We start from the raw sequence: 23,621 nt of genomic DNA, 5'->3' as shown, positions 1-23,621 counted from the left end.
CAAGCCAGCATGGCGATGACCCCTGAGTACAGTACTTCATTATTTAAAATGTGCTTTATTACAGTCCACCACTGCTGAATCTCCACTGTAAAAAACATGAGATCATCTCTTCACAAACCCTTTCGAAACACACTGGTCCATTCCACCACTAGATGGCGCAGGACACCACAGTCATGACAAGCACACACACTGACTAGACAGTCGATTTAAATAGAATAATTTACAAGCCACAGTCATTTCCGAAGGAGCTTTTAGAAATGAGTGACCTTCGTCATAATAACAGTACGTGTTCAAAGTGCATAAAGAACCTTATATAAGTTCACTCCCTCCTGGCACTGGTACAGCTAGCCCACACGTTCACAAGAGCAACTGTACGCGCATGCACACACATTTTGCACAGGCACATGTACTGTACACGAACACATAGCAAAATCCTTACTTAATTTATCCATTTGGACCCTATAGGGGTCCATTTGGTTACATGTGTACACTCTCTGAGTATAATGTCACACTCATGAGTGTGTAGACGTATAAATGGTAGACAAAGTCCATTCCGTGTCAATCTACATGAGATTGAGAACCGAGAGTGCTTCAGTCAAGCAGCTGCTTCAGTCATCAGGTTTTTTGCATAGACAGACGGGAGTTGAGAGAGGCTAGAGCATCCCTGTCCTTGCGTGTCCAGTGCCCACTAGTCCACAAAGCAATGCTCTCATCAGTCTATAAATACAATTAAATAAAATGCTTAACAGAGCATCTCTATAGCACCTTTCTCCAAAGCACTTTACAATGTGCCATTTACTCATTAACACACCGATGGCAGAGGGAACCACGCAAAGGTGCCAACCTGCTCTACGGGGAGCAGTTCGAGTTTCAAGTGTCTTGCTCAAGGACACTTCAACAACGCGCAGCAGCCAGGAGAATCCGGGGGTTCGAACCCAGGAACGTTCCGATTCCAAGATGGCCTGCTCTACCTCCTGAGCCCCTGCCGCCCTGTGTAAAGCAGTGTCTTGACACCACCCTGGACCCGCGTCGGTCCATCGCTGTCCTCTCCAGACGACGCAGGGATCACAGCAGGTTGCACGACGTGTCGTCACTCTGGCTGGCCCGCTCGTAGAAGAGGACATAGGCGTCACTGCTGCACACCTGGCTAGATGACATGGGGTTCACTCTGCAGAAGGAGGAGAACATCAAGAGTTTTAATTCAGAGCATTGGATGGTATAGGGCAGTGTTTCTCAAACGTTTATATTTCAAGGTCTCCCCTTAACTCTGACAGTGTACTGTACAAATGGAACTGTACAAATGGAACCAAATGGACCCTGAATGGTCCATTTGGTTGGTAAGTTACAGACTTATAGGGGTCAATTTAGACCCCCCTAAAGGAACCCACAGAGTCCCTGGAATCCACTTTGAGAACCACTGATATAGGGACGTATAACTTTGTCTTTGTGACGACGCTCAGTGGTTCTCAGCCTTTTTTATTTAATATCTCTGGACCATTAGAATAGCATTTTAACAATACTCAAGGACCAGCCGACACCACCTGCCAACAAAAAGATACTGTATGTATATATTTTCTCAGACAGTTAGGTTAGCGGCCCGGGCACCTAGGCTGCTGCGTGTCATTCCCCTTCACTCTCTCCCCAATTCCTGTCAGACTATTATTATCCATCAATAAAGGCAAAAATTAAAATACAAAAATCTGATGCTCTTATGAATGATTATTTAAACATATTATTAATACAATTAGCAAAGGTACGCTATATATATTGATTTTGTAAAATGTTTAATTATTTCCCCATAGACCAGTGGTTGAGAAACAGTGTCATCGTAGATGACTGTCTGACACAATTATTATATTATTGTTGGAGGACTTTGATATACTCTGTATACTGCCACTGTTCTCATTGGAACACAACTGTGCACATTTGTGTTCGATTTATCTCCATGTAATTAAGATGCACCATTTGACTTACTGTCAATAAAACACAATGAGTACGCACCTTTGCATCATTAAAGTGAAATAAAGCAAGTTACTACTTTGTAATTGCAAAGCCATTTAATTAGGCTCTGCATGGATGTATGTCACTCTGCCCACGATGACTCAGACACTGTATCATAGTCAAATCATGACACGTGGCCATGAAAGTTGAATCAAAGTTCAGGGTCATTAAGGCAATGAACCATGCTGCCTAACTACTGCATGCAATATATCATTTTAAAAGCAAATATTTGTAACTCAAATATTTGCTTCTGGGTGGTCCCTGGAACAACATATTTTGAGATGGGGGTCCGCGGCCAAATACATGAAATTTTGACGTGAAAAAGTTGGAGAACCACTGATTTAGAAGAAGGATTTAGAAGACAATTATAGAATCGTGTCAAAAATATTCAAAGACTTGCACAAAATGTTCACAATTAAAGAAAATAATAGCAGATCTACAAGCTCGCAGCGTGGCACTCAGTGCCACGCTGTGAGCTTGTATATCTGCTGTTTTTTTAATAGTTAAAGCATTAAATAATGGTTAAAGTGGTTCAAATCTAAAGTGACACAGATTTGCGTTCAGGTCTAAATGGCTTTAAAGTAGAGGGAGTTTTCACCTGGAGTCATCGTAGCGGTACCATTCTCCCAGTGAGGGGTTTCTGCAGTAGGCTGTGTAGTGGCCTCCCAACGTGTTGCCAGAGTGATTGGACACGGCATACAGGTTGTACACCGCAGTGTTCACTGCACGCAAGAGACAGGGAAGGATTAGTGCATTATTTGGCACCACTTCAATCAAAATGGACTAAACTCAGATCCTACTGTTCCTTTCTCTATACCAGGGGGTTTCAAAGTGGGTGACGGGCACCCCGGGGTGCCGCGACAGCAGTCCAGGGGTGCCGTGAGATAATTTGATAATAGTTTGAATTTATTTCGACACTTAAAAATCTTTTTATTTAGTATCATTTTAAACTTGAAGTATGTTATTTTCAGTCAGTTCTAACCAAAATGGCTTGTTTTCCTTGTAACATTATCTCTAAAATATGCAATAATTATAAGGTCCTGGGAGTGAAAATTATGAATATAATGTAGGGGTGCCTCGGACGAAAATCATATTTCTAGGGGTGCCTTGGGCCAGAAAAGTTTGGGAACCCCTGCTCTATACCACTGTGTTGGAACTTGGGACCCATTTATGAGTCACAGACCAATTTCTATGAGTCACGAGTCAAGCAAAAATCTCATTTTCTATCCCTACATTACAAAAACATGCGTATTTCAAAAGACTTTACTTGTTAATAATAATAAAAACAAAATAGTTTTATACAAACAAACAGATCAAAGAAATTACATAAATAAAATAAATACAAAAATTAAGTAGTGAAAATAGCATATCTACAAGCTCGTAACGCTGTGCGAAGTGACATGTTGTGTGCTTGTAGATCTGCTATTTCACTAGTTTGAGTCCCGGGCATATGTCTAATGTCTCTTTTGGGTCCCGACCTAAAAGGTTTTGTAACCACTGCTCTATACTCTATAGGAGCCGGGTGCTTTCTAGCTCCTGTACTCACAGCTGCTCTCCGAGGCGTAGTCTCCGAGGTCCAGCTCCTTCAGGGGGAAGTTGACACGCGTGGACAACTTGCTGCTCCGGACTTCGCGGTCGGAGAATCGCTTCAGGTCTGCAGGAAACGGTGGGTCAAGGAACTGAACTTTTGTGCTATCACATCACAATACAGTCATGTACTGTAGCACACATAGACATCAAAGGGGGCTTGAGCCACTGCCCTTTTATCTGTCTGTAAAAGGTGCCCTCTCCAGACCATGAATGCAGTTTTTACTTTGGTGAAAGAAATGCAAATGCCCCCTTTACATGCCATACCAGAAGGCAGCATTCAAGATAATGAACTTGTCAAAACTCTCCTGAACTGAATGCAGCATCTTATGTTGAGAGAATAGCCCTCTCTGTGTAGAAATCCATGCCGTACGCCACATCTCCAGTATTGACTTTAGTTAAGTGTGGTATCAAGCACCAAACATAGCCGACCTCCAAGCTCACCACACGTGAGCTTGGAGGTCTGCTTTTTTCGATTTAGAAATTTCAGCCCCTGCCTCTCTAACATTCTCTGCACGTCCCTGGTCTATACTGCCTTCAAGTCTTTACTCTTTAATTTTATGTTCTAATCTAAATCATTTACTGTATTTACTGCCTCTTATCCAGACCAAGAATGATTACCAAAACGATGACGATAATCAATCACGATAAAGTTGTGAGCATCCTTCTGTAAACAAGCTGGAGGTGACCCTGTAAATTCAGATGCTTTCTGACTGTCTGTCAGTTTTTCATTCAAGTTTTCCTCGTGACATTGTATCTTAGGGGGAAAGATTTACATATTGGACATAAATGTAAGGTACTGTAAAGTAAAGGTAATTCAGGGGTGCTGACAAAAGAGACAACATTTTTTGAGAACCTCTGACCTAGATCACTGGTTCTCAACCTTTTCAGGCCGTGACCCCCAAAACAATCACATTTGAACTGGGGACCCCCCACCCTGCACAAGCACTTGGAATTGTAGGAGTTGGCATTACATCTAGTTTGACTCGATCTATTTCATTGTGAAAATAGCTGATCTACATGCTCACAACGCCTCGCGTTGCGAGGCGTTGTGAGCATGTAGATCTGCTATATTCACAATTTCTACCTCTAATGTATAACAATTTGAACAATGTTTGACCAGAGGTACTAAAAAGGTCTTTAAAGTCCTTAAATTGTCACTTTAGAAATTGTGAGAAAACAATGTTAACATTTAGCTAAACATCTGGGGACCCCCCAAAATAATTTGGGGACACCTCTGGGGGTCCCGACCCACAGGTTGAGAACCATTGACCTAGACGACATTCCAGCAATCCTAAATTGATTGTGTAAAAGAGAGAAGTGCAGGTGAAGAAACAGTGCACGACAGCTAAAAAAAAAAAGTGGAAGTGAAAGGATGGAGGTCTACTTTCAGTCACAATGGAAGACAAGTTTACGCTGAGTCTGCGGTTTCCCCACTGAAAAAGTAGAAGGTCATTCCATTCCCCCCTTTAGAAAAATGTAAGGAGGGAGAAGAGCCCCCCAAATCAGGTCATTGCAGGGGAGGCAGGGCTAAGCTAATCTATCATAAAATGAGTTAGCCAAAGTTCATAACACTGTAATCAGGGTATCTGTTCCTACGTGAAGGCCAAACACTAGAGCTGTCGCGATAAAGATTAAAGAGTAGAGATTCACCCAACCCACACACACTCACAGGCCCATTCATTCATTCACTTTAAAAACGAACACACATGGGATTTGACTGTGTCGCTAGCTGTTAGGTACTAAATATTTAGATGGACAATCTCATAAATCATGTTTTCTGGTGAGCATTCGGCACAACTGCCAATAAAAGTGACTGTACTGGCAAATCACAGGGCATCTTTTCCGGGACTTGGCAAAACACATAAAATCATAACATCTGTTTAGCAGAGTGTGATGGCCTTTTTGGGACAACGATGGCATGGATGTGTTACTTTGTAATGACAACTAGTAACACATTCAAGTACAAATAAAAACACTACAACAAATAGTGTAAAAGCGATAGGCTCCACTCTATGCTATGAGAGCTGCTGGGTTCTGCTGGGGAAACTGGACAACAGGGACATTTCTGCCTGAACCCCATGGACAGTACTTTTGGATCAATATAAAAATGGGAAAATGAGCCTATAAGTGATTTAGGGCGGAGTTGTCCTTCTAAATGTTTTTCAAAATAGTCAAAAAAGGCAAAGAAGTTTGGGGCATGGACGAAAATATAACTGATAGTGTGGGGGAAAACTGGAAATGTATTGTACACGGAAGTGTATGCCCGTGACTCGAAGTGAGGCAGATGACAAAGGATATTAGGGTATTTTTTCCAGCCACATTATTACGATCTCACACTGTGTTTTAAGATCGTCAAATATAAGACCGTTTTCTGAAAGACAGGATCAAATTGCAGTCTTATGAAACCATATTCCTGCGTTCTAACTGGACGTCAAGCTTGAATGTCGTACACCAACTCATAAAGACGGAAAGGATACGAAGCACGAGGATCTGAGGGAACTTCTGAATGGTGAGCTTTTTGGTGCATTTTCTCCTGGCTTTACACCGTTGGCACGTCTGAGAGAGACAGAGAGAGACAGACAGAGAGAGAGAGAGTTAAAGAAAGACACGCATGAGAGGACAATGAGGTGCTGTTCTTAAATCACTCCCTCTCGGTGTCAAATGATGAACACTATGGATTTTTTTGCTGAGCAGAGTGCTGAGAGGGCATCTTAGTATGTACGTACCGGTCTCTCTTCCCCATCCAGCACTTCTTCTTTGGTGAACAGTCTCAGGCAGTCGCTCAGAGTCACCTCCCCCGAGCCCTGCTGGAAGAAGCCAGCAGAGACAAAGGTCGCAATTCAGTCAGAGTTGGCCGACTTGAGTCATGTGTAAATTCTTCAGATAAGTACAAGGAGATAAGCGAAAGGACATACTGTATATACGTAACATATTAAAGCCCGTGAGATATGCGCAACATATTGTGGAACTTTCAGGTTCAGCGAGGGCCTGGCCTCGTGTTTTGGGTTACATAACGAAAAGCCATTAAGACCAACTGAATGAATGAAAGACAAGGGGAATTAAAAAATGTTCTTAATTAGAAGGCAGACCAATTATCGTTTGAGCACATGGAGGACCGTGTGTTCACTGGGCCATTTAATTAGTATACTGACATTTGGAAAAAGTGTGTGTATGTATGTGCTTATGCGCGTGGTGCGTGCGAGGGCGTGTGCTGACCTGTGCGATGGGCAGAGACAGGTCCCAGAAAGGATCAAATACAGTGGAACAGAAGCCACAGTCGTTGCAGGTCAGCGTGCTCTTCAGCTGACCCACAAAAAGCTCTGCAGGGAGAAAACCACACACATGTAAACCAGTGTCGACTAAAACTGATTCTCACTGACGAAAACTAAATAAAAACTAAAGCTATGATGACTAAAACTATGACTGAAATATACTGACAATTTTGTCAATAAATAGAAACTAGAATAACATGTTAGGGAGGGACTAGTGAATAATAGATTCAGTAAAAACTAAAAGTCGTTTTAAGCTTGTTTGCATGCAATTAAGCGCCACGTTCCGAAAATAGCTGATCTACAAGTGAAGTCGCAGTGCAAAAATCTAAATTTTCTGTCAAAATTAACACGGATGTATACAGTTCTACATGAAGAACCCAAACAGTTCTACTTGAAGAAACACACACAGCTGTATACACACTCAGTCACACATAATCCAATCAGATCCTCTCATTCCGAGGCACTTACCGACCACTTTGCTGTCCTCTCTCTCTAGGTATTTATTCCACATCCTTCTCCCTTTTTCATCATCTCTGTGGAGGCACGAAATAAATAGGAAATCAATCAAATGTCTGCGGTCAAACCCAATATTAAAGTGCTTTCCACACGATCAAATCTTCCATTTCTATTCAACTTGGAGAGAGTAAACTCGGCTCTATTTTCACTCGCAATCAAATCAAGACTCCAGATGTCATTGTTTAACAGGGAAAACTGAGAAGGCTTGTCATTTAAGTCTTTCTCTTTGCATAATCAACTCCACCTGAATGACTGAAACCCACGACACAGGGCAATGTGTTCATAATGGAACTGAATGATGTAATGTAACTTATTCATGTCAAGGACCCCCAAATTGACACTTGTTAGCCCGTGGACCCCCGGACTGTTAGGGTCCATTTACCGTAGTTTAATTTGTACATTCTCTGAGTTACATACTTGTAAGTATACTTGTGTATGTAGTGAATTAGTTCCTCTCTCTCCCATGAAGGGCGTGCGGGTTAAGCAGCCGTCGGACGGGATGACTTACGAGAGCTGGTCAAAGTCTTCTAATGACACCTGGGGCCGCGCCGCCACCCGATTCACCTCGTTATGGAGACCATCCAATAAGAATCGCAGGAACTCCTGGGCATCCTGCTGGCTGGAGAGAGAGAGAGAGAGAGAGAGAGAGAGAGAGAGAGAGAGAGAGAGAGAGAGAGAGAGAGAGAGAGAGAGAGAGATTGTTATTTCCAAATGCTCATTATTTAATGTAAAAGGGAAAAATGATGGGTGAACAGAGAGTAATTAAGTATTGGTGGACATGGTGAAAGGATATTAAAAGACTTAATTGATTAATGCTTAATTAATAATACTTAGTCGTACGAAGAAGTTGCCTGCCGAAAACAGACGGTCTACAAGGTGACTTGTGAAAACGGCCCGTCTACAAGGTGACTTCATTGTGAAAACAGCCCGTCTACAAGGTGACTTGTGAGTGCGTGGAGCGGCTATTTATGGTGCAAGACACCACCGTACAACCCAGTATAAATCAGGCTTCAACCACATGAACCCCTAGTGTCCTATTTTACATTGTGTGTGAAGAGACCTGGTGTAGGGAGACCCCAGTCCAGGGGTTCATCAATATGTCCACACATGGACAAAATGTGTCCGTGGCAGAGACTTGGCAAATTCTAAGCAGAAGAGAAGACAAGACATACTTGTAGCCCACAAACTTGGGAGCATATCTCTGGATCTGGGTCTTGAAGTCTGAGGGACTGACGACCTCGTTGTTCACCGACGTCCACAGGGTCCGCGTGAGCTTGGCAAACTCTGAGGGAGAGAGAGAGAGATTAATACAAAATTAAATGATTAATCATGACATGTTTCGACCCACACTAATATAATATAATAATCTTTATTGTCCCCGAGGGGAAATTTGTCTTCACAGTCTGTTCAACACAAAAACAACACAAAACCATATAACACAAAACATCACAGGACAGATCATCAGGTCCCCACTAGTCACAGAAAACCATCCTAGCGACGGGGGCGCTTGCTTAGCAGATTGTTTAGTGCAGCGATGGCTGAGGGGACAAAACTCCTACTAAACCGTACCTTGTGCCACGTCAAGGTTCTATATCTACGCCCCGAAGGCAAGAGGTCGAAGTAGCGATACAGAGGATGATCAGTGTCACTTGTTATTGACAGTGCTAAGCGTGTGATGGCATTATCATTCATCTCCGCAAGTGTGGGGGTGGGAAGTCCGATGATCTTGGACGCAATACGGGTAATACTGTAAAGTTTGTTTCTGTTAGGCAACACACTGGTCATCATCAGGGCAAGGAATACCTTGCCACTCTGAGAGTATAAACGAAACAAGGCTTTTCTTTCTTTTTACCGTCCATGAGAGCAGCTTTGGCCTTGCAGCTGTTGCTGAGGTCTGCGCGGTGCGTGTTCCTCAGGCAGTAGTCCCTCAGCTCTGGAGTGTTACTGAGACACTGCAGGATGGAGTTCATGAAACACTGAGGAGAGAGAAACAGCAGAACGATGTAAAGGCAGAAAGGATGAGAAGGATCAAGAATCTCATCAAGGTTTTTCAGGATCCCTTAGCAGAGAGAGAGATGAAGCAGGGACCCCCCTGCTTCACAACGCGTTGTGAGGCGTTGTGAGCATGTAGATCTGCTATTTTCACAATAGAACCATGGTTATCCAAAATGTCATGCCTCAACTCTTAGTGCTCATCAGGGTTGAGGGGTCCCCAGTTAAATATGATTACTATTTTGGGGGTCTTGGCCTGAAAAGGTTGAAAACCACAGCATCAGATGACTTGAATAGGGATGCTAGTGTTATTATATTTTATGTTTTAGGTTCCTTTCACACAAAGATTGGTGGCTCCCCTGTAGTAACTCTGAGGATCCCCTAGGGGTCACAGACCCCCATGTTGAAGACCCCATCTCTAGAGAGGACAATATTAACTAGAAATAGTCTGGGCTCCCATGGATGATGGAACACCATGTATGAGCATAAAGATATACCCAATATCAATTTAAATATTTCAAAAACTACAAAAGATTTCATGTGGGTGTTGTTGTTATTTATCGCGCTTGTTGGTGGTGAATTCACCAAGAACGCTGCTCCCTCATTGGCTAAAGGCCCTGCCTTTGTACTGTCGGTCAGTTTTGAGGAGAATAATAGAAGGAGATTTAGGAGAACATACTGGTCTCGCTTTCAGCGAGCCCACAATAATTAATGTTATTAATATTATTATTAAACAGCATTCTGATGATGCCAGGCACACAGTACAGTCATGCATTGTTCTGAAGGTACAGTCACATGGACATAGCTCATGTTTTGTCCATCAGAGCAGACACAAAGTGTTCTCTCTCAAGCACTGTTGTGATTATATAATGTTGAGATAACTATGAAGTCGAAATGTTTAACGCGTAACATACTGTACAGTCATGAACGTTAAGGATACTCACAGTGTTTCCTAGGTTCCTCAGCCCCACCAGGCCCTGGGGACTTTTATTCTGTTGAATCAGAGGAGAGAGAGAGAGGTTCTATTTAAAATGAGAGCCAGATTGCTGTTGTGTCATTGGGGTCATAAAACCTGTCGTGAGTGAATGGATCAGAGAATATAATATCAGAATACAAGTCACAGCAGAAAACCTAAACATATACTGTACATTCATTCATTCTTAACAAGAGCATGCAGTGACAAAGATCACCCTCCCCGGCCCGCCTGTATAAAATATCTGTGCCTCCCCATGAATAGACGTTCAGCCAAACCACGTTGGATCAGAACCCCCAGACTCTGCAGTTGCGGCCAGATAAGGTTCTTTATTCCAGAGCCCCAGACTCCACCTAGGCCTGGTGTCTTCCCAGGCTATATAAAATATCTGTGAATGCCGGGAAAAGGGAGGCACAGATTCTCCTCACTCCTCTCTTCTACAAAAGGTTGTTTCTGTGTTTACGTATCTTTGTCCTTTGGGTTTACACATTAAAAACATCCGTGTTGCACATTACAGTCTCCCGACCACACACTGCTTTTTACACAATGATACTCATATTGACTGGTCGTTTGGTTCTGTTTATTCACTTATAGTGTAACTTATGCTTGCCTTGAATAAAGATCCTTTTGGTATATACTATAGTCATGTGCCAGTGTCTACCCTTTTGTTACCAATGAGCTAGTGGCACTAGTTTTGGTCACTAAGGCTTGTAATCACTGCAGTATTCATTACTATTGAATTTGTTATATTTTTATAATTCTTTAATTTGTATTCAAATGCCATTTTATAACGTTTCCTTGTTTCCTTTGCTTGATGTTTTGTGTAAAGCACATTGAATTACCTTGTTGTTGAAATGTGCTATACAAATAAACTAGCCTCACACTGCAAATGAACTTGCCAATGCAGATTCCATTACATTGTTTGGAAGACAGCATGCATCAGTTTGTAAGAATGGGCATGGTTCAGACAGCTAGCATTGGTTGACGATGTCATGGTCTTTGAAAAGTTACACCTGCACTCAAACGTTGTGGTACCAATGACATTCTGATAAGTTATGTCATGGCAAACATTACACACTTTTATGTAACCCCCCCTCCCGCAAATCCCGCCTGCCTGCCTGTTATGTATACTGTACTTGACACAGAATCTTGTGCAGTATCTTAAGAACCATTATGGAGGTCAAAAGGCATCTCCTATATTGCACACAGAATGATAACAATGCACCTCATTCATGAGTGAGTGATTGGACATGGGTTATATAACAGTGGTTCTCAACCTAGTGGGTCGGTTCCCCAAATTATTTTGGGGGGACCCCAGATGATTAACTTAATGTACAACATTCTTTTTCTCACTCAACAGTAAACAAACCAACATAAAGTTTTTAAGTGTATAGAGGGTATCTAGACTGTCTACACATTTCTAAAGTAACAATTTAAGGACCTTTTAATAAATCTAAAATGACAAATTAAACATTGGCCAAATTGTCAAATATTAGAGGCAGTGATTGTGAAAATAGCCGAACATGCTCACAACACCACAAGATGCGAGGCGTTGTGAGCATGTAGATCTGCTATTTTCACAATAGAACCGTGTCATACAAAATGTAATGCCTCAACTCTTAGTGCTCATCGGGGTGGGGGGGATCCCCAGTTAAAATATGATAATTTTAGGGGTTGTGGCCTGAAAAGGTTGAGAACCACTGGGTTATAACATGTAAAACAGGAAAGAGGCCAAGAAGTTCTCCTTCCAAACCCTGGACCAGTTCTCTCACAAGCCCAGGTATATACAGTATATGCAGGTATAAAAAACAGGCCAAGTGTCCAGTTCTCCAGTTACCATGGATACAGCGCTGCTAATGCTGTGCAGGAGACTATAGTGCTGTGACAGCTTGCACGGTGTGCATCTGCATGTGAACTGAGAACATGTGACGTCAACTACGGTACATTCCATGTGCATTGTATTAGCCTCGTACGTTGGTGTGATAGTATGTACTGTATGTCAACTTTGCAGTCACGCAGACTCATAGGCTGCACCGCCATGTGTGTGTGAACATGTGTGTCACCCTTGTTCCCGGACATTTCATCACCTGTTCTGACCTCTGCCAATAACCCATAATGCCTCTGTGACCACGCTACTGTATATCCTGGGAGTCCCTTTTTTTACAGTTCTTTCAGTCCGAATGTATCAAAAAAGCACCTCGGTTAAGGTGGAGGCGACGGAGGCGCGCCGTCTCAGGCGACCTCGAGCCACGTGAGACACCTCCGAGCGAGCGAGTCGCTGGGTCGAGCGTTGCGAAGGTCGCATGAACCGACTCAGCGCCGTTAGAAGTTGTAAACCAGGGGGTCAGAATAGTAAATCTTCATCCCCCCCGACTTTCGGCAACTCCAAAAAAAAGTGACTTGCCTTTTAGTTCGACTGGATCTCTACTCCACTAGTCCCTGCTTAAGATTTTTATTCGTTTGCGAAACTGTCAAGATATTTAGTCTTAGTTTTAGTCCTCATAGCTTAGTTTTTATTTAGCGTTTGTTTAGTCTCTGTCGGTGAAAAGAAGTAGCCGACGAACATCTTTCGTCATAGTTTCAGTCAACGAAATGAACACGTATTGACGTAACATAACGCCAACACAACGTATTGTACCGTATGTGAAGAGGTTCGTGTCATAGCAGGTGGCACTTGAACCACCTGGCGCTCCAAGTGCCACCGAGTCAATCATTGACCCTGTGGCGCGGCGTCGGGGACCTTGCCGAACTAATGATGAAATCACATGTCTCTGCACGGAGCCTCAGCTTCTCCCCGAGCGCGGCAGAGATGAATTATAAACTAGAGCCTCGTGCTTAAATGGATGACCAGTGCTTCCCCGTGCTACTGTAATTCCAGGGATCTCTCTGCGGTTTCCGCGGTATACTTACAGGATTATATATTGCTGAGGGGCCCTGCGGCAGTGTTGCCATATCCGCTATACTGTAAGTTTGGGATAGTTTTTCTGTGAAGCTTCTTGTAAATATTGATAGTTGCGTGGGTTGTGTTTTTTGGGGGGGTTAGTTCCTGTAGTATAGATGCTTATTTGGAACATTGCCTCCAAAAGGCGGTTGTCAAACATTTTCATGACAAGGACCCCCCCCCCCCCCCCCCAAATTAATATGTAATTGTCCGCATTGTCCTCCATCTGAAAACATTTCGTGCCAGAATTATTTGTGGTGTTAAAATGTTTTTAACACCACATATTTATTTATGAAAGCTCACAACAAAGCTACAAGCTCCCAACGTTTTGCCAGTAATATAGGGTTCAAAGCAGGGGTGGGCAACTGTGATGATGGAGAGGGCCACTATATTTCCACACTCACTCCAGTGGGCCACATTGCATATTGCAGAAACCTCTCATCTCCAGCGACTGCGACGCGTTTTGAGCTTGTAGATCTCTATTGTTGCTACTTTTGAATTGGAATCCTGAATTATCTTGTTATTTTTTTAATTGGAATCCTGAAATGTAACATTTTGATTTAATTTCAAATGCATTTAGTTTACTTTATATAATACTTTATGAACTTAAAGCTATACTGTGTAAGATGCTCAACTAGTGGTCAGTAGCCCTATAGCAAACCGCGGTCGCGTTCGCGTCTTTCGCCCGTTTTTCGTACCTTCACACCCCCGCGTCTGCCTCCACAACGCCGAGAGCTATCTTTAGAGGGGTCCCTGGTTCCTGTGCGTTCAGGCATTCCGGAGAAACGGACTACTTCACCCTGCCTGGTAGGCGAGATTACCTTTTGAGTAAAGAGACACACGGGCGACTACAAATATGGCGACCCCACTTCAAGATGCGCTGTGATTGGCCGGTAGTGTACCATGTGTGCATGATCGGCGATGTGATTGGGCAACGTATACACAACGTATACAGATGATGCAGATTACGTCATTTTGGCGCGAAATCCGGTCCACGGCCAGGATCATAGAAAACATATAAAGAGAAGGCTTCAGAAGCTGAAAAGAACGGAGTGGGTGTTCTAAAACTTTAGCGATTTAACAGTTAGGACAATTTTAAGATTTGTTTTATAAAAAAAGTTACATGGTACAACTTTAAATACAAATACATTGAACATAAAAAAAAAATGCTAAAATTGTAATACTACTATACCAGTAAGACTCCCTAATCGGGAGATAAGAGACCATCAGGTCGCATGTAAAAAAAGATCGGCCTGATGGTGGCGCTAAATGGGACAGATCCATGTTGATGACGTGACTGTAGACATACTGTGTAGTGCTTTGCATGATTTTAGGGCAAAATCTGTAGGAGCAGTGTCCAAAGAAGTTTATTTTTTTTTTCCTGATGGTGGCGCCAAATGTGATCCATGTTGATGAGATGACTCTAGACATACTGTGTACCGCTTTCCTAGGCATTCAACTGCTAATATAGACTGTAAGTAATTAAAGAAGGTCATGTTTGCATGTTTGGAATTGGAACAGCTGAAATCAATAATATATCAGTATTCTGGTATTAACCTGCAGGCCACGGTAAGTGAAGGTGGGGGCCACATGTGGCCCCTGGGCCGCCAGTTGCACATGTATGGTTTAAAGTGAGTAAAATATTTTAGGTCGCTTCTTTTGGGCTCTTCATAGACCAGTGGTTGCTTGCTTATTTCTCTCACCGAATCAGGCAGCAGCGCCTGGCTGCAGCCCACATGGGGCTGAAGGGAACACGGAGACAGACAGTGTAACTTGATGACACAGAAAACATCAGTCCCGTTCCGCTCCGACGGCCCTGCTGACGGCTGAGGAGCAGCCAGCGAGCGTCAGTGGAACCAGGGCAGCGTGACCAGACGCACACAGTAGAGAATGTACACACAGAATGTACACTACTGTAATGTGTTCACACGCACACGCACACGCACACACGCACACACACACACACACACACACACACACACACACACACAGGCCTGTCACTTAAGACAGTAGCCCCCCCACCCCCTTTCTCCCCCCCGTTTGTTCCCCATTCATATAGTGTTTTATACTTGGTATTGTATTGGTATTGTATTTTTTGTGTTACTTTTGTTGATGAATTGAATCAAAGGACCCCGATGGAAACAAGACTGCTAAGACTGTTTTAGACTAAGTGTTTTGACTGTACTAGTGCCGTTTTTAAATTCCTGTCTAATAAAATATTCAATCTATCAATCAAACAAATATTACATAACCGGCCAAATCACAATTATCTGAGATAATCGCAATGATTTTGCTAAATCGACACGCCATTATAATGTTCATATTTTGTCTTTTCTTCAGAACATGTATGACACTGATTTACTATGACACTATGGCATATTAGGAGTCCATAGTAGGCTACACTAGTACTAGTGGTTCACAAATGTTTTATTTGCATGGGCCCCCCTAACTCTGAGTGTACAAATGTGTACACTCTGAGTTACAGAGCTGTTGTTTTCTCTCTCCAAAATCTGGCAGTGCTGCCTGTCGGTGGAACTCCTCTGCCATTTGTCACACCCCAGCGATACTAAGCCGTCCCATAGCGGCGGTCTGCACGCTGCCCCCGCTCTGGCACACGGGCTCAGAGGACACATTCTTGGAGCTGAAGTGTGATTAGGAGTGGACAAAGTGTGTGTGTGTGTGTGTGTGTGTGTGTGTGTGTGTGTGTACACACACACGTGTTTCCACTCTCTATTATTAGTTCTAAAAAAGCTATAGCACCGAAGTCTGACATCTTTTACACATCCTACCTGGGTCCTGTTTATTCCCCCCCCCCATTCTGAATTCCTTTATCATATTGCGTCAAATAAGAACTGTGTTTCAAAAATAAACAAATGATCTTGTCGGTTTCACTCATATGGATATACTGGCGGCGATGGGTTTGTCGCTCTGACGTCACTGTGATGTCAGAGGAACCACTCTTAACAGAATGGGTTTGCCGCTCTGGCTTGATGTCCCTTTTATGCCCATATTTGGAGATCGCTGATGTCATCACGAGTCACACTTGCAAATTAATTACATCCTTGTCTGTTTTATGCTCATACTGTATATGGAGATCCCTGTCCCGATGTCATCAATATTAAGCGCATATCTGTGAATGCCCATACCGGTATATGGGCATGTTCTGACATCACATTGTTGACTATCATGCAGGGGTCTCCATATATGGGTAACTGGTCCGATATACCTGAACATCACTGGCCAAATGTCCAAGAATTGGCGCAACCTCGCCCTCGCATGTCGCCCTGAGGCGTCTTACTAGTATGTATAGTTTCTATATTTTTAAGTTAAACATAATTATATTGAGTCCCATAGTATAAAAAACCCCACACAAGACATTGTTTACTGTACTGTTTCATGTAATAGTTTATACTACAGTATATGCCCTTTCCAACCACTGCTCAGTGCATATTTCCAGGTGATAACCTCATGTCTAACAACGCTGTTACTTTTCATGATTCAAATTCAAATTCAAAAATTGATCTGCTACTTTTGAATTGTTTTTGTAGGACTTTTTTGTTTTCCTTGTCATCCTCCTCGGATGAACAAGTAAGGCATTACTTTACGAGAAAACACAAAAGGTGAATATGAATATGAGATTATATGAGATGATATTTTTAAGACAGTGGGTGGTAACATGTCACCAAATCCTAACCGTAACCCTAACCTCAGTAAAGCTATGCCTAAACCCAACCCTAACCCTAACCTCAGTAACCGTGACGCAGGTGATTATCTAACCTGCCGACACTGTTCGACCCAACGGGAGTTCGACCTATGAGGCAGTCCCCCAGTCGGTCTCACTTGTTTTGCTCTGTGTGCTGTTGTTCTGTGAAGATTCAAGCTCGCCATTTGTTGCCATACAGTATGGGCTCAAAGTGACCAGTAGACAGCTATGGCTGTGAGGATAGGTTTCACTGTGCCAACAGTCTACTGAGCTGTACCATACTGTAATGTGCTGTACTGTACAGTAGCTAAGTGTCCCAGCAGGTCCCCACGGATTAATTAATTTCTGTCTGTGGTCTGATGCTTGACACCCCCAGCACGCACACACACACACACACACACACACACACACACACACACACACACACACACACACACACACGCGCGCGCGCACACACGCACACACGCACAGTGTTGTTCTAACTGTTCTAACCCACGTGTGCACGTGGCTGTGCACATGTACAATTCTGTCAGTGCCAGACATGCCCTTGTTTGAAAACAGAGTACACTACACACACATTCATGCATGCATAACACCACCATGGTATGTGTTTTTGTCCAACTAGTTGTTAATTTCACAAGAAGTCAATTTAGAATCCACAAGTAGATGAGCTATTTTCTCTGTGCGACACTCTAATTAATACAACCAAGTATAAAATCAGGCCTGAATTGTTAAATTGAAACACACACACACACACACACACACACACACACACACACACACACACACACACACACACACACACACACACACACACACACACACACTAGAGTTCTCAAATTCTGCCCGAACCCAACCATACCCGAACCCGACCGACATTTAGGGTAGGGTAGGGCCTAAAATGTATGCTAATTAGTCGGGCCGGGTACGGGTAGGGCCTCGGGCTCAAAGAAAAAATAAAATACTTGTTTTTATCATTTTATTACTATTACTATGTGATAGACCCGACCATACCCAACCCGACCGAAGGTTTTCGGGTCGGGTAGGGCCTAAAATGTATGCTAACTATTAGGGTCGGGTAGGGCCTCGGGCCTGCTCAGTTAGGGCCCAGTTAGGGCCGGGCCTTAATTTTCAGGCCCGTTGAGAACTCTAACACACACACACACACACACTTGCAGGCTGTCGGCTCTTCTAAGAAGAACCCATGGACCTTTACAAACTGTACGCTGCACAGAGGACCAGATAAGGTGACATTCTCTGGGACACGCCCCGCGCTTCTTATCAGGCCGTTCCATCCTGTTACGCAACGTCGCCACCAAGTCCCACTTGCCACCCTGCTGCTAGTGGTGGAAAAAAGTACTAAAAATGTTTTACTTAAGTATTGTCAATACTGCAACAGAGAAATACTCTGCTGTTTACAAGTAAATGTCCGGAATAAAAAATGTACTTGAGTAAAAAGTGGTATCAAAATGTACTTAAAGTACCAAAAGTTTAAAGTACTCGTTATGCAGAAGGTCCCCATTTCACACAAGTTTTCAAATCACTTAACAGGACTTCAGACGCAGGGACAACAACATTGAGCTTCCTTCCCTCCTTGTGTCAATGCTTTTTAAAAACACTGACTGAACATAGAAACAAAATTACTTAGTTGTTGACTGTGTCACATATGTTATAGTAAGAAAAGTTCATTCTGCACACCTGCTTCAAGGACAGGTGCACATCTCCACATACCTGATGATGGTCAGTGTGATCTAAAGCTTGTACTGTATTCTCAAATAATCTGTAAGTGAAGACGATTCCCTTTTTTCACATAAAAAATCTCAAAAAATGCCAAGCTTTCATTAGAAATGTTATACTTTTTACAAAGCAAGACATCAACTATTCGCCTATAATGGCATGCCCAAAATGGGGAGGCCAGGTTGAAAGTGGTTAAAGAGATTTTTCTGCAGTATTTGGACGGGGGAAAGCAGCCGGCACAGAGTCAATAAACATGTTATTGTGCCAGAACATTGAGATCAAAGATGAGGCAGATCCTTACAGCCGATCAAACATTAATCAGAGTGCTAAATGAGGGCTTATTTCTGTAGAACAGGTGCTGTAAAAAGAAGGGGGTGGGGGGGGGGGGCGGGGGGGGACAACTACTCCAATTTGGAACCATCCCCAAAAGTGTGATATACTGGACTGTCTGAACTTGAAGCTGTATTTGAGTAGTGATTGTGAAATGACTTGTTTGAAGTGAGCTATAGGTGAGCAAAGCATGATGCCTGCTTGGAATGCATGTGAATATACTGTGCATGCACGGTGCACAATACTTTGGTTTGGTTTGATATTGCAGTGATGGAAATGTGTTGTGAACTTGCAGATCGGCTACTCTCCATCTCCAAAGATCTTTTTCACACATTTCGAAAACTTTTTTAAAAGGCTTGTGAAATGGAACATTCTGCATAATGAGCTGAGCACTTTTACTTTTGGTACTTGAAGTAGATTTCAATGCCAGTGCCAGTGCTTTTGCAACAACAACAAAAGGAAGTGTACTTCTTCCAACACAGCTCTGAAAACCAGGAGTGATCATCTTCAAGGTTCCAGTCACAAAGCTGCATGTTACTGATGATGACATTGCCATTTGCTGGCCAATAGAACCCTTTTCAGAGGACATAGACCAGGGTTCCCCAATAGGAGGCCCGTGGGCCATTTGCGGCCCGCGGGGGGCTACTGTCTGGCCCCCACCAGCCCCAGTAATAATGGTGGTATAAGAGCAGCAACAACACTAGTATATCGTCGTTGTCGGGTGGAAACCTCGCATCTCCAAATTTGTACGTTCTTTTGCTAAGTAAAGCCCTGCTTCATCATTCAAAGCTGTCTCACAAAAGTAGTGAAAACAGCAGATCTACAAGCACACAACGCTTCGCGGTGCGAGGCATTGTGTGCTTGTAGATCGGCTGTTTTCACTAGTGTAAATCATTTTTAAAATGATAAATGCAAAACGAACTAAAGATTTTCACCCGACAACGACGATTTCGGAACTGTCGCTGGAGTAGTGGGAACGCCACCGTCGCCCCCTGCAATGCTGTGGCCCTCGGCTTGGTACGCTAGACATGATTCGGCCCTTGGGGAAAACAAATTGGGGATCCCTGACATAGACACTTCACAGACGTGTCATTAGCAGGGTAAACACAGCCGCAATTAAAATAACACGCTTATGTTCGTTCAAAGTTCTAGTGGTGGAGGTGAATTTGAACACTCCTGCCATCATTTGTTTTAACCCATTTAGACCCGAGGCAGATTCTAAAACCTAACCTGAAGTTTCTGAAAATCTTCAAATTCTTATTCAAAATGTTTAAATGTTTAATTATGTTGTTATAATAGAGCAAATACACAGAGTGGCATTCGGTTTCAAAGGTAAAACAACTTATAGGTGACACCCAGTCTAAATCGGTTCATTTAAATCTGCAATCCAGAATTGAATGCACAAAATATTGTTATTGAATCTGTATGGTATGTTAATATTGTAGTGTTAGATAGGTAAATGTCTCAACCACCTAGTTGGTGAACAGGATGGCACGTTAATAAAAGTGCCCTACATGAGTTATGATTTATGGCTAGTAAAGACCCATCCCCAAAAGTGTGATAAATTGGACTGTCTGAAGCTGTATTTGAGTAGTTATTGTGAAATTACTTGATGCCTGCTTGGAATGCATGTGAATATACTGTGCATGCACGGTGCACAATACTTTGGTTTGGTTTGATATTGCAGTGATGGAAATGTGTGTTCGTTTAAATCTGCAATCCAGAATTGAATGCACACAATATTGTTATTGAATCTGTTAATATTGTAGTGTTGGATAGGTAAATGTCTCAACCACCTAGTTGGTGAACAGGATGTACACTGCCTGAAGCTCATATAAGTACAACCTCCCCATGCCAACAAGTGGATCTATCCCTCTGGGAAGAGAGCTAGGTATTAGTAGATGTCACTTGTGGGAGACCCAGGTTTGATGTTCGAATCCTGGGTAGGACATGAAGCTATGGATTGCAGTGTTGATTCACAAAGTATTCAAACTCACACATGCAAAATAACGTAAAATAATTATGAATCGTGAAAGATTAATTGCACTCTATACATTATTATTTGCACTGTTTTTAGCCAGACTATGAAGTACTTATGGTAGGATATGCTGCATGTAGGATTAGGGTTGTCACAATTATTACATAATCGTCTAATCGCAATTATTTTACATAATCGTGATTATTTTTCATAATCGTCATAATCGTGAATGTTGAAAATGTTTCATATATAATTTTTTAAGTAAAAAATAGTGGAAATAGCAGATCTACAAGCTCACAACGCGTCGCATCGACGCGTTGTGAGCTTGTAGATCGGCTATTTCCACTATCAATGTTATTTTTTAAGTAGTAAGTTGTCAAATATGTCCATAATTTCTTTGTATATTTAGGTTCTTTGTCATATCTACCATGTGCAACTTCAAAGCCTAAAAGCCAAACAGAAATGTAATTGTCAAAGACAAAAACACAATTACATCGTTAATCGCCAATTATATGTGTGACAATTAATCGTCATCTAAAATGTCATATCGTGACAGCCCTATGTAGGATGTATGTTTTCCCTGTATTTCTTGTCTTGTCTCTATTTTTCCGGTGTTATTAAATGCTGACCCTAGGAGCTGTGCTCCAAGAATTCCTATATGCATGCAATAAAGTCTATTCTATAAAAATACATGAACAAAGATTCTGCTATACTAGTAGTATAGCAGTTAATACATTAGAACAGTTTGAGTGGGGTGGAGCGTGGAGGCCGGGTATGTGTGAGGATAAACTGCTCAGCTGCTGTGTAGAGAACATATAATAAGCATTATCTGGGTTACATAAGCTGTCAGCAGATCACTCCATGTCACCAGGGTGGATGAATGCACAATATGATGACAGTCACATCTGGCACAGGCATGTCCAGGGCACTCTGGTTCACCATGAAGGCACAGTCACATCATGACATGCACAAAATTGAGAGGGAGGGCAAGCCAGGCTGAAGATGATCTGATTGATCATTCATTCTTTCAAGCAATCAAATAATCATTTTTTTCCCCAAATGATTGCTCAATTGACATATAGGGCTTTTCCCTATCTGTCAAATGGACAGATTACAGTAAAGACCTAGCCATGAATTATAACTCGTGTATAGCACTTTTATTTTGAAGACGCTAATAAAAGTGCTCTACATGAGTTATGATTTATGGCTAAAGACCTATACATGTAGGATACATGACTTAAAACGTTCATGACCTCATTTAGCCACTTAAGCCCTTTATAAAATAAGCCTAGAATAATAAAGACAAGCTCACATAACGCGGAGGCAATCTCATTTTTTTAAATCTTTGATAGTTATTGACAATTGCTCAAAATAGGGTGCCAGTGAAAGTGACCATTATTAATAAGTCACAGCTTGTGCGCTACATGCCATCATTGCGTCGATCCAAAAGAAAATAAAAGAAAGGAAATATAACTGTGTCAGGAGAACCAACAGTAGCCTACATTTGTATGATCATCAACCCGCATGTATGTATGCTGAGGCTGAATGTGCCCTGGGTCTGTGTGGATCCACTCACCTTGGCTTGGTTGATCAGCAAGCCCACGAACGTGGACACCAGCATGGAGCGGGACACCGGGGCGCTCTTGCGCCGCGCGTCCTGCTTGGCGAACGGGATGAAAGCCGTGGCGGGAGGGGGTTCCTCCGGCACCGTCACCGTGTACGACTGTCGCATACTGGGCATGTTGACGATGGCGAAGGATATCGATTTGTAAATAAATGACTCCGATGCTGTGTTGATGTCGGATTGCTTGACAGAGTTGGTTGAAAGATGCTGGCAGTTTGTGGCAACCTTAACCAGCCCGGTCAGGAACACAAGACAATAAGAAATGAATCCTTACGGGTTACAAGTCCACGTTACAAAGGCCACCAAATCCTTATCGACACTTCTTCAGAATATCAGATGGTGTGAATGCTTGCTGCTATCCTCTGCTGTCTGGTGAAGAGCGCACTGACTGAACACCGAGTTGATGTGCTTCAAAATGCTCACTGCTTTTTACTGAGGGGAAAGCCTGGTGAGGCGAGGTTAGCTTTTTACTACACGCTTGACCACGCCCCCAGACACACGCAGTCAGACGTCACCTAATAATAATATGCACCAGCACCATGCTTTGTTATGACTAGAAACAAAGCAAAACAAACACATCAACTATTGTGCTCATTGACATATCTGTCTGTCACATCATGCATAGTACATAGGCAGGGCAAGACAGGCTGTTGTCGCTGATTCATTGAATTATTGAATGAACCATTAGTTCATTCACTCAATCAACTATTGTGATTGATTGATTGGATGAAGGTTGATGACACAATATAGACCTATAGGGACTGTCGGTTATGACATCACCGCAAGATTCGGGGCTTAACTCCGCCCACTTTGGTGGCCATTGCCATTGCTAGGTCTTGGATGCATCAAGACCAGTCTGTACTAGTTCTACTTGTTGAGCAAGCAACGATACTTTTACTTCAATTGCTCTAGGCTTTGATTGCATTTCAGTAAAACCATATTTGATCAACATAACGATCACACA

General features: G+C 42.7%; 1 protein-coding gene across 1 annotated transcript; it reads right to left on the bottom strand.

Annotated features, from left to right (window-relative positions):
- Positions 1-1,065: 1,065 nt before the first annotated feature.
- On the bottom strand, positions 1,066-22,774 carry LOC308304857 (ubiquitin carboxyl-terminal hydrolase 2-like; the record flags this gene model as incomplete). Its single annotated transcript, XM_080749485.1, has 12 exons — positions 1,066-1,168; positions 2,600-2,723; positions 3,548-3,655; positions 6,069-6,147; positions 6,318-6,398; positions 6,808-6,911; positions 7,332-7,396; positions 7,888-7,998; positions 8,552-8,663; positions 9,232-9,355; positions 10,316-10,363; positions 22,610-22,774. The coding sequence occupies 12 exons, from the start codon at positions 22,772-22,774 to the stop codon at positions 1,066-1,068; spliced, it is 1,224 nt and encodes a 407-aa protein (XP_080605611.1).
- Positions 22,775-23,621: the final 847 nt, after the last annotated feature.

Source organism: Nannobrachium achirus (genome assembly GCF_963921795.1).
Source record: "Nannobrachium achirus genome assembly, chromosome: 19".
NCBI classification, from domain to species: domain Eukaryota; kingdom Metazoa; phylum Chordata; class Actinopteri; order Myctophiformes; family Myctophidae; genus Nannobrachium; species Nannobrachium achirus.
Note: the sequence above shows the minus strand (reverse complement) of the source record. Positions and strands in the feature narration are given on the sequence as shown.